Here is a 13,835-nt window from a genome sequence, read left to right on the forward strand (position 1 = left end):
ATATAGTCCTAGACTATCATCAAGAGGATGAATGAAAATGAGTTAGAAATGTGTTTTTATGTTTTTATTTCACCTTTATTTAACCAGGTAGGCTAGTTGAGAACAAGTTCTCATTTGCAACTGCGACCTGGCCAAGATAAAGCAAAGCAATTCGACACAATACAACAACACAGAGTTACACATGGTATAAACAAAACATACAGTCAATAATACAGTAGAAAAAAAGAAAGTAAAAAGTGTATATACAGTGAGTGCAAATGAGGTAAGATAAGGGAGTTAAGGCAATAAATAGGCCATGGTGGCGAAGTAATTACAATATAGCAATTAAACATTGGAATGGTAGATGTGCAGAAGATGAATGTGCAAGTAGAGATACTGGCGTGCAAAGGAGCAAGATAAATAAATAACAGTTAGGAGAGGTCGAACCAAAATGTGCTGTTAAAATGAGATATATTTAAAATAAAAGCAATGCAATAGCGAAACTCATGCATCTCTAACCTCTAGGGTTAGGTTACTCTTGGCGGGTCTCCAGTTGTGAATGGGATGCGGAAGCCCCGCCTGTTTCGGGATATGACGCGAACCAATGAAAAAGCCCAGTGCGTTATGGAAGAACGTCATATCGTCATCAGACGCCGTAGGGTTGGAATGCCTCTGTGTGAGATCCAGAACAACTCACCAAACATTTTTTACAATTGGGATATGTTACGGATATGTTTCTTTAAAATGTGTAACAATAATTTCCCGACGCTTCAACAGACTGAGTTGTCTTTCATTGGACTAGGAGAGTAAATGAGAGAGAAATAGTGTTGTGAATGCTGCCAAGTCGAATTGCTTTCAACTATTGATTGAAGTGCAGAAATTCATATGGACCAGAAGGCTAGATATCAGGCTTGGTACCCTCCAACATTATGTTAAATGGTTCGTTTGGACCATGGAGTAGTCCAACACGGACCGTTATAATGTGAGTCCTGAATCTCTGGATGTTTGGGCAAGCTAGCCAAGTTGGCTACATTCTTGTCGCCCTGTGTAGCTGGCTAGAAAATTGTGATTGTGTGCTGCCGGAGCGTTAGGCTACAAAGCAAGAAAGTGTAAGTGAAAACACCTGCTTCTTTTTCATACAGGCAGATGAAACACTGAAGACGAATCCGCTAATGGCATAAAGAAATGTAAGGTCCGGGTGCATCTTCAATCCCTAACTTACCAGGAAGGTAGTCTACTCCTAAGTGCTGGAAGATAGCCACTGTTAGCCATAACTATTGACAAGGGGAGAAGTAAATTATCATTATAAATCGCCCACATGCGCTGGATCAATCGTCGGCTTGGGGAAAGGAATCAGAAGGTGGTGGACGTGTTGAGCGCTAAACCCTTCCTGGCTGCAGGAAGATGGCGCAGCCGTTCAATTGGAAGTAGTGGCGAGAGGAGTGAAACTTCATCGGGGCTCGTTGGATTTACTAGACATCTCGACCCTGATCGAAGGACACATGCAGGCCAAAAAACGGTACTTAATTCTGTTCTCCGCCGGTGCGTGTCTCATTCTGTTGTTGTACTTTGGAGGGATGCAAACCCCGCTATCCAGAAGCAACAACCGGCGTGATGACCGCAGCCTCGATGGACACCACGGGAGTCCCCAGTGGCACCACTTCTCGGGGTCCCTGCAGCCGTTCAGCCCCTGGGACCAAATGGAGACCGAGGAGTACAACGTTCACATATCGCCACGACAGAAGAGGGATGTCATTTCGGGAGTTTATAACGGGAAACGTTGCCGGATGGACTCCTGCTTTGATTTTTCCTTGTGCAAAACCAACGGATTTAAAGTTTACCTTTACCCGCAACAGAAAGGAGAGAAGATGTCAGAGAGTTATCAGAATATTTTATCTTCCATTGAGGCTTCCAGGTTCTATACGTCTGACCCGGGACAGGCTTGTCTGTTTGTCCTGAGTTTGGACACTCTAGACAGGGACATTCTGTCTCCGCAGTATGTTCACAACCTCAGAACTAAAGTCCATAACTCGCATCTGTGGAATAACGGAAAGAATCACCTCATCTTCAACCTCTATTCGGGAACTTGGCCCGACTACACGGAAGATCTGGGCTTCGACTTTGGACAGGCCATGCTAGCCAAGGCAAGCATCGGCGCAGAGAACTTCAGACCCAATTTCGATGTCTCCATCCCTCTTTTTGGGAAAGACCACCCCAGCGCCGGAGGGGAGAGGGGCTTTTTAAAACACAACTCTATCCCACCGTACAGGAAATACATGCTTGTGTTCAAAGGGAAACGATACCTCACTGGAATCGGATCAGACACGAGGAATGCGTTATATCACGTCCATAACTCCGAGGACGTGGTGCTGCTCACCACATGTAAACACGGGAAAGACTGGCAGAAGCACAAGGATGCCCGCTGTGACCTCGACAACGCCGAATATGACAAGTAAGTACATGACTATTGTCATGGTCCTGTATAGAGAGAGGTCTGTTGTCGTTTTAGATTTTTTCAGGTAAATGTGAGGGTGGCAGTGTGACATCACTCCCGAGCCTTGATGTGTGGCTGGCGTGGGACACATCAATGGATCAGTGTTGTCTGAGTTTGTTCGGACCCAAGGGAATTCATTAACTCAGTCGATATTGAAACAAACCTCATTAATATAATGGAATAACAGTGGTTCTGCCCAGCGTGTTTATAACAGTGGTACTGCCCAGTGTGTTTATAACAGTGGTACTGCCCAGCATGTTTATAACAGTGATACTGCCCAGTGTGTTTATAGCAGTGGTACTGCCCAGTGTGTTTATATCAGTGGTACTGCCCAGTGTGTTTATATCAGTGGTACTGCCCAGTGTGTTTATCAGTGGTACTGCCCAGTGTGTTTATATCAGTGGTACTGCCCAGTGTGTTTATAGCAGTGATACTGCCCAGTGTGTTTATAACAGTGATACTGCCCAGTGTGTTTATAGCAGTGGTACTGCCCAGCATGTTTATAACAGTGATACTGCCCAGTGTGTTTATAGCAGTGGTACTGCCCAGTGTGTTTATAGCAGTGGTACTGCCCAGTGTGTTTATAGCAGTGGTACTGCCCAGTGTGTTTATATCAGTGGTACTGCCCAGTGTGTTTATAGCAGTGGTACTGCCCAGTGTGTTTAACAGTGATACTGCCCAGTGTGTTTATAGCAGTGGTACTGCCTAGTGTGTTTATAGCAGTGGTACTGCCCAGCATGTTTATAACAGTGATACTGCCCAGTGTGTTTATAACAGTGATACTGCCCAGTGTGTTTATAGCAGTGGTACTGCCCAGTGTGTTTATAGCAGTGGTACTGCCCAGTGTGTTTATAGCAGTGGTACTGCCCAGTGTGTTTATAGCAGTGGTACTGCCCAGTGTGTTTATAGCAGTGGTACTGCCCAGTGTGTTAATAGCAGTGGTACTGCCCAGTGTGTTTATAGCAGTGGTACTGCCCAGTGTGTTTATAGCAGTGATACTGCCCAGTGTGTTTATAGCAGTGATACTGCCCAGTGTGTTTATAGCAGTGGTACTGCCCAGTGTGTTTATAACAGTGATACTGCCCAGTGTGTTTATAACAGTGTGTTTATAACAGTGATACTGCCCAGTGTGTTTATAACAGTGATACTGCCCAGTGTGTTTATAACAGTGGTACTGCCCAGTGTGTTTATAACAGTGATACTGCCCAGTGTGTTTATAACAGTGATACTGCCCAGTGTGTTTATAGCAGTGATACTGCCCAGCGTGTTTATAACAGTGTGTTTATAACAGTGATACTGCCCAGTGTGTTTATAACAGTGTGTTTATAACAGTGGTACTGCCCAGTGTGTTTATAATAGTGGTGCTGCCCAGTGTGTTTATAACAGTGATACTGCCCAGTGTGTTTATAACAGTGATACTGCCCAGTGTGTTTATAACAGTGGTACTGCCCATTGTGTTTATAACAGTGATAGTGCCCAGTGTGTTTATAACAGTGATACTGCCCAGTGTGTTTATAGCAGTGATACTGCCCAGCGTGTTTATAACAGTGTGTTTATAACAGTGATACTGCCCAGTGTGTTTATAGCAGTGATACTGCCCAGTGTGTTTATAACAGTGTGTTTATAACAGTGATACTGCCCAGTGTGTTTATAACAGTGGTACTGCCCATTGTGTTTATAACAGTGATACTGCCCAGTGTGTTTATAACAGTGATACTGCCCAGTGTGTTTATAACAGTGGTACTGCCCATTGTGTTTATAACAGTGATAGTGTCCAGTGTGTTTATAACAGTGATACTGCCCAGTGTGTTTATAGCAGTGATACTGCCCAGTGTGTTTATAACAGTGTGTTTATAACAGTGATACTGCCCAGTGTGTTTATAGCAGTGATACTGCCCAGTGTGTTTATAACAGTGTGTTTATAACAGTGATACTGCCCAGTGTGTTTATAACAGTGATACTGCCCAGTGTGTTTATAACAGTGATACTGCCCAGTGTGTTTATAACAGTGGTACTGCCCAGTGTGTTTATAACAGTGGTACTGCCCAGTGTGTTTATAACAGTGATACTGCCCAGTGTGTTTATAACAGTGATACTGCCCAGTGTGTTTATAGCAGTGATACTGCACAGTGTGTTTATAACAGTGGTACTGCCCAGTGTGTTTATAACAGTGGTACTGCCCAGTGTGTTTATAACAGTGATACTGCCCAGTGTGTTTATAACAGTGATACTGCCCAGTGTGTTTATAACAGTGGTACTGCCCAGTGTGTTTATAACAGTGATACTGCCCTGCGTGTTTATAACAGTGTGCTTATAACAGTGATACTGCCCAGTGTGTTTATAACAGTGATACTGCCCAGTGTGTTTATAACAGTGATACTGCCCAGTGTGTTTATAACAGTGATACTGCCCAGTGTGTTTATAGCAGTGGTACTGCCCAGTGTGTTTATAACAGTGATACTGCCCAGTGTGTTTGTTTTATACCGGTGAGACTCTCCCTGTTTGTTTCAGGTCGTATTGACAAGAACAATGTAGTGTTGAAAGCCAGTTGAAGGCCCACCACTCTGAAACCAGGAGGCAAAGTATGTTGAATCTTTGCATCCAAATTTGTCCCTTTTTATTGAACCAGATGGGTCTAATCTCCAGTCAACATCTAGAATTACCACTGCTGGTCTGATGGTGCTGCTAATATCAGTCACAGTCTACGATCAGTCACAGTCTACGATCAGTCACAGTCTACGATCAGTCACAGTCTACGATCAGGCAGCCAGTCACAGTCAGTCAGTCACAGTCTGTCAGCCAGACAGTCCAGTATCAGTCAGTCAGTCAGTCAGTCAGTCAGTCAGCCAGTCAGTCACAGACAGACTGATAGATACTGGACTATCAGTCAGTCAGTCACAGAGCTACTGCATATTGTTCCTGCTGCTCTGAGGTCAAACCCTTCTGAATGACCATGTTCAGGAAGCCCAGGTCCCTTCCCTGGCATTAAAACCGTCTGAATAAACTGACCCGGTCTCTGTTTAGTCAGTGGGCTCCCTGTCCTCCAGACCCTACAGTACTGTTGTTACTCTGACCGTGGCTCAGCTGGCACACGTTCATCAGGGCACAACGTTTTGAAACCTCTCCACTTTAAAACAAAACAAGCTCTTCTCATTGGACGATGTCCTCTTATTCCCTCCGGCCTGTTTTGAGTCTTGTTTTCATTGCGTTTTATTGCCTTATGAACACAACCCTGCCCTGTGTGTTGGACTGTGGCTCATTGATGGGTTACTGGGGTAGTCTGGTTACACTGCCCCGGTGACAGCAGGGAAAGCCTACCTCCCACTGTTGACTCAGTCACTTCCCAGCAGCAGGACCCCACTCTGTAGCTTGCTTCCCAATTGGCTCCCTATTCCCTAGTTAGTGCACTAGTTTTGACCAGGGCTGATAGGTCTCTGGCCAAAAGTAGTGCACTTATATAGGGAATAGGGAGCCATTTGGGATGCAGGCAATGGCCCCTGGAATGTGTCCTGTTTAAACTTCCTGACTGTGGTGGTGCTGTGTGTGGATGGTGCTGGGTGGCTTAGAGCTCTCCTACCCCAGCACGACGGGCCCCGACAGGATACATCGGGTTGGGGCCGGGCCTGTTTTCTTTCATCAGTAACTAGGGGCCAGGCCTGTTTACTTCATCAGTAACTAGGGGCCAGGCTTGGGGAACCCTAACATTTCTTTAACCTGAGACATTTCCAGTCCCGTCATGTCGGACTAAGATCATAACGTGGTGTCAGAAGTCCTTCAACCTCGTCAAATATAAAACACCACAGATTTTTATTTCACACCAACTAATAATGTTCCTTGAGTTTTGTCAGAGTTTTTAGAGTGACACCGTAACTAACTGCTAACTGCTCTCATGTCTCTTCATTGAGCAGAGCCGTTGCTATGGATACTCAGAGCGCCATGAGCAGAGTGCATGCAGAGCGAGCGGCGCAGGGAGCGAGTCACAGACTGACAGAAGCAGCTCATGGATTTACTGACGGAAGGAACTTATTTCGGACAGGGCCGGGGGTTTAAATTTGGCAGAAGCAATCGGGCCTGGATAGTGTAGGGCGTTGAGCGTCGTGGGTATGGGTAGGATTCCGGCTTAAAATACACGCAGGGCTCTAGTGTGGCTGTTTCTGTGTGGTGTGGGGCTGTTTCTGTGTGGGGCTGTTTCTGTGTGGGGCTGTCACTGTGTGGGGCTGTTACTGTGTGGGGCTGTTACTGTGTGGGGCTGTTACTGTGTGGGGCTGTTTCTGTGTGGTGTGGGGCTGTTTCTGTGTGGGGCTGTTTCTGTGTGGTGTGGGGCTGTGTGTGTGGTGTGAGGCTGTTTCTGTGTGCTGTGGGGCTGTGTGACCCCCCCCCCCCCACTATCAACCCTGCCTTCACAGGAAGGAACATTGTCTGCCCTTTATGGATCAGCTGAGGACCTACTATGCCTTCTGTCCACACAGATGAGCCGACAACAAGAACATCTACCCTGTAGACACTGGCCCACGTACACTACCAGTCATACGTTTGGACACACCTAATCATTCAAGGGGTTTTCTACATTGTTGAATAATAGTGAAGACATCAAAACTATGAAAAAACACACATGGAATCATATAGTAACCAAAGAAGTTTTGAGATTCTTTGAAGTAGCCACCCTTTTTGCCTTGACAGCTTTGCACACTCTTGGCATTCTCTCAACCAGCTTCATGAGGCAGTCACCTGGAATGCATTTCAATTAACAGGTGTGCCTTGTTAAAAGTTCATTTGTGTAATTTCTTTCCGTCTTAATGAGTTTGAGCCAATCAGTTGTTTTTGTGACTAGGTAGGGGTGGTATACAGAAGATAGCCCTATTTGGTAAAAGACCAAGTCCATATTATGGAAAGATGCATCGACCTGTCAACTGTTTCCAGGGAAACTAAGATGCATCGACCTCTCAACTGTTACCAGGGCGGCTAAGATGCATCGACCTGTCAACTGTTTCCAGGGAAACTAAGATTCATCGACCTGTCAACTGTTTCCAGGGAAACTAAGATGATGAAGAGGAGTCAAACCCTAACAAAGGAACATCACTTATGACTAATGTCCTAGAGATATATTGATAAAAGTCACCTTGTCCTAGAGATATATTGATAAAAGTCACCTTGTCCTAGAGATATATTGATAAAAGTCACCTTGTCCTAGAGATATATTGATGAAAGTCACCTTGTCCTAGAGAGATTGACATGGTAATTAAAACGCCACACCGGGGTAAACGACACCAAACACAGCCCTTATTTTAACTGTTTCTAAAATCCCCTATAGGGGGGAAAAATGAATGGTGAGAGAAAGATTGGAACCTTTTCCCTGTTTTTGACCCGCTAGGTTTTATGGGTATTATGACACCACCTCCACTGTGGGGCTCTATACCTCCAGTACCCTGCTGAAGTGAAGTCCTCTCAGCCAGAGGCTCTCCATTGGGATAAATACAGAGCTGGTACAGATACTGTATGACTCCATGTGAAAATGCTGCTAGCGTTCATGTTGAACAATTAAAAAATATATATATTTTAAACATTTTTTACCCCCTTTTTCTCCCCAATTTCGTGGTATCCAATTGTTAGTAGCTACTATCTTGTCTCATCGCTACAACTCCCGTACGGGCTCGGGAGAGACGAAGGTTGAGAGTCATGCGTCCTCCGATACACAACCCAACCAAGCCGCACTGCTTCTTAACACAGCGCGCATCCAACCCGGAAGCCAGCCGCACCAATGTGTCGGAGGAAACACCGTGCACCTGACAACCTTGGTTAGCGCGCTCTTGCGCCCGGCCCGCCACAGGAGTCGCTGGTGCACGATGAGACAAGGACATCCCTACCGGCCAAACCCTCCCTAACTCGGACGACGCTAGGCCAAGTGTGCGTCGCCCCACGGACCTCCCGGTCGCGGTCGGTTACGACAGAGCCTGGGCGCGAACCCAGAGTCTCTGGTGGCACAGCTGGCGCTGCAGTACAGGGCCCTTAACCACTGCAGTACAGGGCCCTTAACCACTGCAGTACAGGGCCCTTAACCACTGCAGTACAGGGCCCTTAACCACTGCAGTACAGGCCCCTTAACCACTGCAGTACAGGGCCCTTAACCACTGCAGTACAGGGCCCTTAACCACTGCAGTACAGGGCCCTTAACCACTGCAGTACAGGGCCCTTAACCACTGCAGTACAGGGCCCTTAACCACTGCAGTACAGGGCCCTTAACCACTGCAGTACAGGGCCCTTAACCACTGCAGTACAGGGCCCTTAACCACTGCAGTACAGGGCCCTTAACCACTGCACCGCCCAGGAGGCCCATTGAACAATTTTTTTATTACATTTCTCTTTATTTTCCAGTCTTTTATCTGATGCTTTCTACATTTTAATTTATAGCTTGTACCATTTCTGTATCCGTACAAATCGGTAGAATATGTTATTTTTTGGTTCTGTGGAGTTGTGATCCTATGTGATGCACCTGGGCTCTGGTTTATACACACCTGGTCACATCACCTGGCTAATCACTTTTAAAGTTCTCCCAATCCTCTGTGAGATGTTTTTCCAATGGGGAATCCTTAAAGCTGGCTGGGGTTAGCGTGTCCTGTCTGAAGTCCAAGCCGTTAGCTCTGTGTGGACACAGACAGCAGCACCTGTGGCAAGTGCTTCAATGGATGAAATGGGGTTTTTATGTTTCCACTGATACTTCCTCTTCGCCAGGAGGGACTACTATTTAGTCTTCGGCTTATTTTAGGCTTACATGTGTTCAGTATAGCTAGGCCCAGATCTGGAGCTAGGCCCAGAGCTGTAGCTAGGCCCAGAGCTGAGGCTATGTTCAGTATAGCTAGGCCCAGAGCTGAGGCTATGTTCAGTATAGCTAGGCCCAGAGCTGAGGCTATGTTCAGTATAGCTAGGCCCAGATCTGAAGCTATGTTCAGTATAGCTAGGCCCAGATCTGAGGCTATGTTCAGTATAGCTAGGCCCAGAGCTGAGGCTATGTTCAGTATAGCTAGGCCCAGAGCTGAGGCTATGTTCAGTATAGCTAGGCCCAGATCTGAGGCTATGTTCAGTATAGCTAGGCCCAGATCTGAGGCTATGTTCAGTATAGCTAGGCCCAGATCTGAGGCTATGTTCAGTATAGCTAGGCCCAGATCTGAGGCTATGTTCAGTATAGCTAGGCCCAGATCTGAAGCTATGTTCAGTATAGCTAGGCCCAGATCTGAGGCTGTGTTCAGTATAGCTAGGCCCAGAGCTGAGGCTATGCATGCATTGAAGAGGCCATAACAGAGAAATGGTTGGTCACCATGTTGACGCTGCATTGAAGAGGCCATAACAGAGAAATGATTGGTCAGAAAAGACTTCTATGACTAAATATACCAGCAGCCTACAACCTTGGATCGACTAGCAGGAAATAACCTTCATGAAAACATAAACCTGTTTATTATTCCCGTGTGACCCATACAGCATCAATCAAATGCAAACTGAATGTCAACACAACACATGTCCACAGGCTTCATAATACTGTGTGTTTAAAAACATTTTTGATCAGGCATTATATTACAAAGAAACAGAGATTCAGAGACCTAATGAGACAGGCATCCTGAAACGGCACCCTATTCCCTACATAGGGGACTTATTGACCCTAGTCAAAAGTAGTGCACTAAAAAGGGGACTAGGATGCCATTCGGTATACAACCGTGGTTTACTAGCTAGAGACTGGGTCAGATAGAGAGAGAGAGCAGTCTGGTTTACTAGCTAGTGACTGGGTCAGATGGAGAGAGAGAGGGCAGTCTGGTTTACTAGCGAGAGACTGGGTCAGATGGAGAGAGAGAGAGAGGGCAGTCTGGTTTACTAGCTAGAGACTGGGTCAGATGGAGAGAGAGAGGGCAGTCTGGTTTACTAGCTAGAGACTGGGTCAGATGGAGAGAGAGAGGGCAGTCTGGTTTACTAGCTAGAGACTGGGTCAGATGGAGAGAGAGAGAGGGCAGTCTGGTTTAATAGCTAGAGACTGGGTCAGATGGAGAGAGAGAGGGCAGTCTGGTTTACTAGCTAGAGACTGGGTCAGATGGAGAGAGAGAGAGAGGGCAGTCTGGTTTACTAGCTAGAGACTGGGTCAGATGGAGAGAGAGAGGGCAGTCTGGTTTACTAGCTAGAGACTGGGTCAGATGGAGAGAGAGAGGACAGTCTGGTTTACTAGCTAGAGACTGGATCAGATGGAGAGAGAGAGGGCAGTCTGGTTTACTAGCTAGAGACTTTGTCAGATGGAGAGAGAGAGAGGGCAGTCTGGTTTACTAGCTAGAGACTGGGTCAGATGGAGAGAGAGAGAGGGCAGTCAGTCTGGTTTACTTGCTAGAGACTGGGTCAGATGGAGGGAGAGCGAGGGCAGTCTGGTTTACTAGCTAGAGACTGGGTCAGATGGAGAGAGAGAGAGGGCAGTCTGGTTTACTAGCTAGAGACTGGGTCAGATGGAGAGAGAGAGAGGGCAGTCTGGTTTACTAGCTAGAGACTGGGTCAGATGGAGAGAGAGAGAGGGCAGTTTGGTTTACTAGCTAGAGACTGGGTCAGATGGAGAGAGAGAGGGCAGTCTGGTTTACTAGCTAGAGACTGGGTCAGATGGAGAGAGAGAGGACAGTCTGGTTTACTAGCTAGAGACTGGGTCAGATGGAGAGAGAGAGAGGGCAGTTTGGTTTACTAGCTAGAGACTGGGTCAGATGGAGAGAGAGAGAGGACAGTCTGGTTTACTAGCTAGAGACTGGGTCAGATGGAGAGAGAGAGAGGGCAGTTTGGTTTACTAGCTAGAGACTGGGTCAGATGGAGAGAGAGAGAGGGCAGTTTGGTTTACTAGCTAGAGACTGGGTCAGATGGAGAGAGAGAGAGAGGGTAGTCTGGTTGACTAGCTAGAGACTGGGTCAGATGGAGAGAGAGAGGGCAGTCTGGTTTGACCAGGCGGAAGCCATGTTGTTTCTCCCTCACAGTGGCCCATTGTGGGACAAATCCTGCTGTCCTCTCTCTCTGTCTATAAGGAAGTTATTGCCATCCTGCAGGGGTTCATCCTCTGATATTAATACCATATTAGAACTTAGTAATAACCATTAAATGCGTTATTGTAATTGTTATTTATTATTATTTATGGTTATTATTATTTATAATTATTATTATGGTTATTATTATTTGTAATTATTATTATGGTTATTATTATTTATAATTATTATTATGGTTATTATTATTTGTAATTATTATTATGGTTATTATTATTTGTAATTATTATTATGGTTATTATTATTGTAATTGTTATTATTATTTATGGGTATTATTATTTATAATTATTATTCTGGTTATAATTATTATTGTAATTGTTATTTATTATTATTTATAATTATTATTATGGTTATTATTATTTGTAATTATTATTATGGTTATTATTATTGTAATTGTTATTATTATTTATAATTATTATTATGGTTATTATTATTGTAATTGTTATTCATTATTTATTGTTATTATTTATAATTATAATTATTATTATGGTTATTATTATTGTAATTGTTATTTAATATTTATTGTTATTATTTATAATTATTATTATTATTATGGTTATTATTGTTTTTACTACTATTATTATTTGTTATTACTAGGCATACACTTGCCTTTTGAGAAATACTGAGAGGGATTCAGAAATGACTGTCTGCTTTAATACAAAAAACAACATCCTGAAGTAGAGAGACTTCATTCCCAGGAGGCTGTATGTGGTAATGAGAACCGTGGACTGACAGACTAGTGTAGCTGTCTAGAGGGCTATAGAGACACACACACACAACATTCCTCTGGGAGCATTGTATACACGATGCAGGGGATTTGTGGCTTTTGGGTTTCAAAAGTGCCCAGGATAAAAAGCATCTCATAGAGAGGACAGGGCTGTAGAGACTGTTCCTGGAACAGAACAGAGCACCTGTATCAATCCTACAATAGAGAGGACAGGACTGTAGAGACTGTTCCTGGAACAGAACACCTGAGTCAATCCTACAATAGAGAGGACAGGACTGTAGAGACTGTTCCTGGAACAGAACACCTGAGTCAATCCTACAATAGAGGGGACAGGACTGTAGAGACTGTTCCTGGAACAGAACAGAACACCTGAGTCAATCCTACAATAGAGAGGACAGGACTGTTCCTGGAACAGAACAGAGCACCTGTATCAATCCTACAATAGAGAGGACAGGACTGTAGAGACTGTTCCTGGAACAGAACACCTGTATCAACCTACAATAGAGAGGACAGGACTGTAGAGACTGTTCCTGGAACAGAACAGAGCACCTGTATCAATCCTACAATAGAGAGGACAGGACTGTAGAGACTGTTCTTGGAACAGAACAGAACAGAACACCTGAGTCAATCCTACAATAGAGAGGACAGGACTGTAGAGACTGTTCCTGGAACAGAACAGAGCACCTGTATCAATCCTACAATAGAGAGGACAGGACTGTAGAGACTGTTCCTGGAACAGAACACCTGTATCAACCTACAATAGAGAGGACAGGACTGTAGAAACTGTTCCTGGAACAGAACAGAACACCTGAGTCAATCCTACAATAGAGAGGACAGGACTGTAGAGACTGTTCCTGGAACAGAACACTGGTATCAGTCCTACAATAGAGGGGACAGGACTGTAGAGACTGTTCCTGGAACAGAACAGAACACCGGTATCAATCACGTTAGGATGGACATGAGCAGAAAATGAGTTCTCTGGGGACGTTTGTTGTCTACAATTAGAAAAGTATGTTTGATCTGAGCGCTCTCCTTTCATCCCTCTTGAACACAGTATCTCTCCTCATACAGAGACTGATGTTAGGAGACAGACAGACAGGCCGACAGACAGACAGGCCGACAGACAGGAAGACAGACAGACAGAGAGAGAGCCCTGACATTTCTCTGGTGAAGTGATGAGCATGGCATATATCCACCACATTTTGAGTTTCACATGTACACTTCAAACAGCCTGCTGGGGGGGGGTAAGCTAGGAAATGGTGGAACATTTAGGTCAGATAAATGATCCTCTTTCTGACATTTATCTGATGCAGAAGATCCCAAAGAAGCGATCTCATTTGAGTGAGAGGTGAGAGAGGATGATGAAAGCTTTGTGGCATATTCTATTTTATTACTTAGCCTATGTCTATCTATGTTATTACTTAGGCTAAGTAATGACATACATATAGGCTAAGTAATAACATACATAGGCTAAGTAATAACATAGATAGGCTATCTATGTTATTACTTAGCCTATGTCTATTTGAATTTCAGTGGGTGAGTTTTAAGAGCTGTCAGCCAGTTCCCTTTTTAAATATTGTGGCAGCAG

The 13,835-nt window shown here is 44.8% G+C and overlaps 1 protein-coding gene across 5 annotated transcripts in view; it reads left to right on the top strand.

The window, feature by feature from the left end:
* The first annotated feature begins 603 nt into the window (after positions 1-603).
* LOC149984276 (exostosin-1a-like) overlaps positions 604-13,835 on the top strand; it is an 85,720-nt gene continuing 72,488 nt past the window's right edge. For 4 of the 5 annotated variants that reach the window (XR_016491644.1, XR_016491647.1, XR_016491642.1 and 1 more), the window contains exon 1: positions 609-2,431. Coding sequence is in view for 1 of the 5 variants with exons in the window: in XM_090219635.1 (XP_090075761.1) it covers positions 1,482-2,431 (950 nt within the window). In the remaining 4 variants the exon portion in view is untranslated. Of the gene's footprint in view, positions 2,432-13,835 lie in introns of all 5 variants that reach the window. The other variant, XM_090219635.1, reaches the window with a different exon arrangement.

The sequence above is a fragment of the Oncorhynchus mykiss genome, chromosome 3 (assembly GCF_057628025.1).
Source record: "Oncorhynchus mykiss isolate SJ-2025 chromosome 3, ASM5762802v1, whole genome shotgun sequence".
In the NCBI taxonomy this organism is placed as follows: domain Eukaryota; kingdom Metazoa; phylum Chordata; class Actinopteri; order Salmoniformes; family Salmonidae; genus Oncorhynchus; species Oncorhynchus mykiss.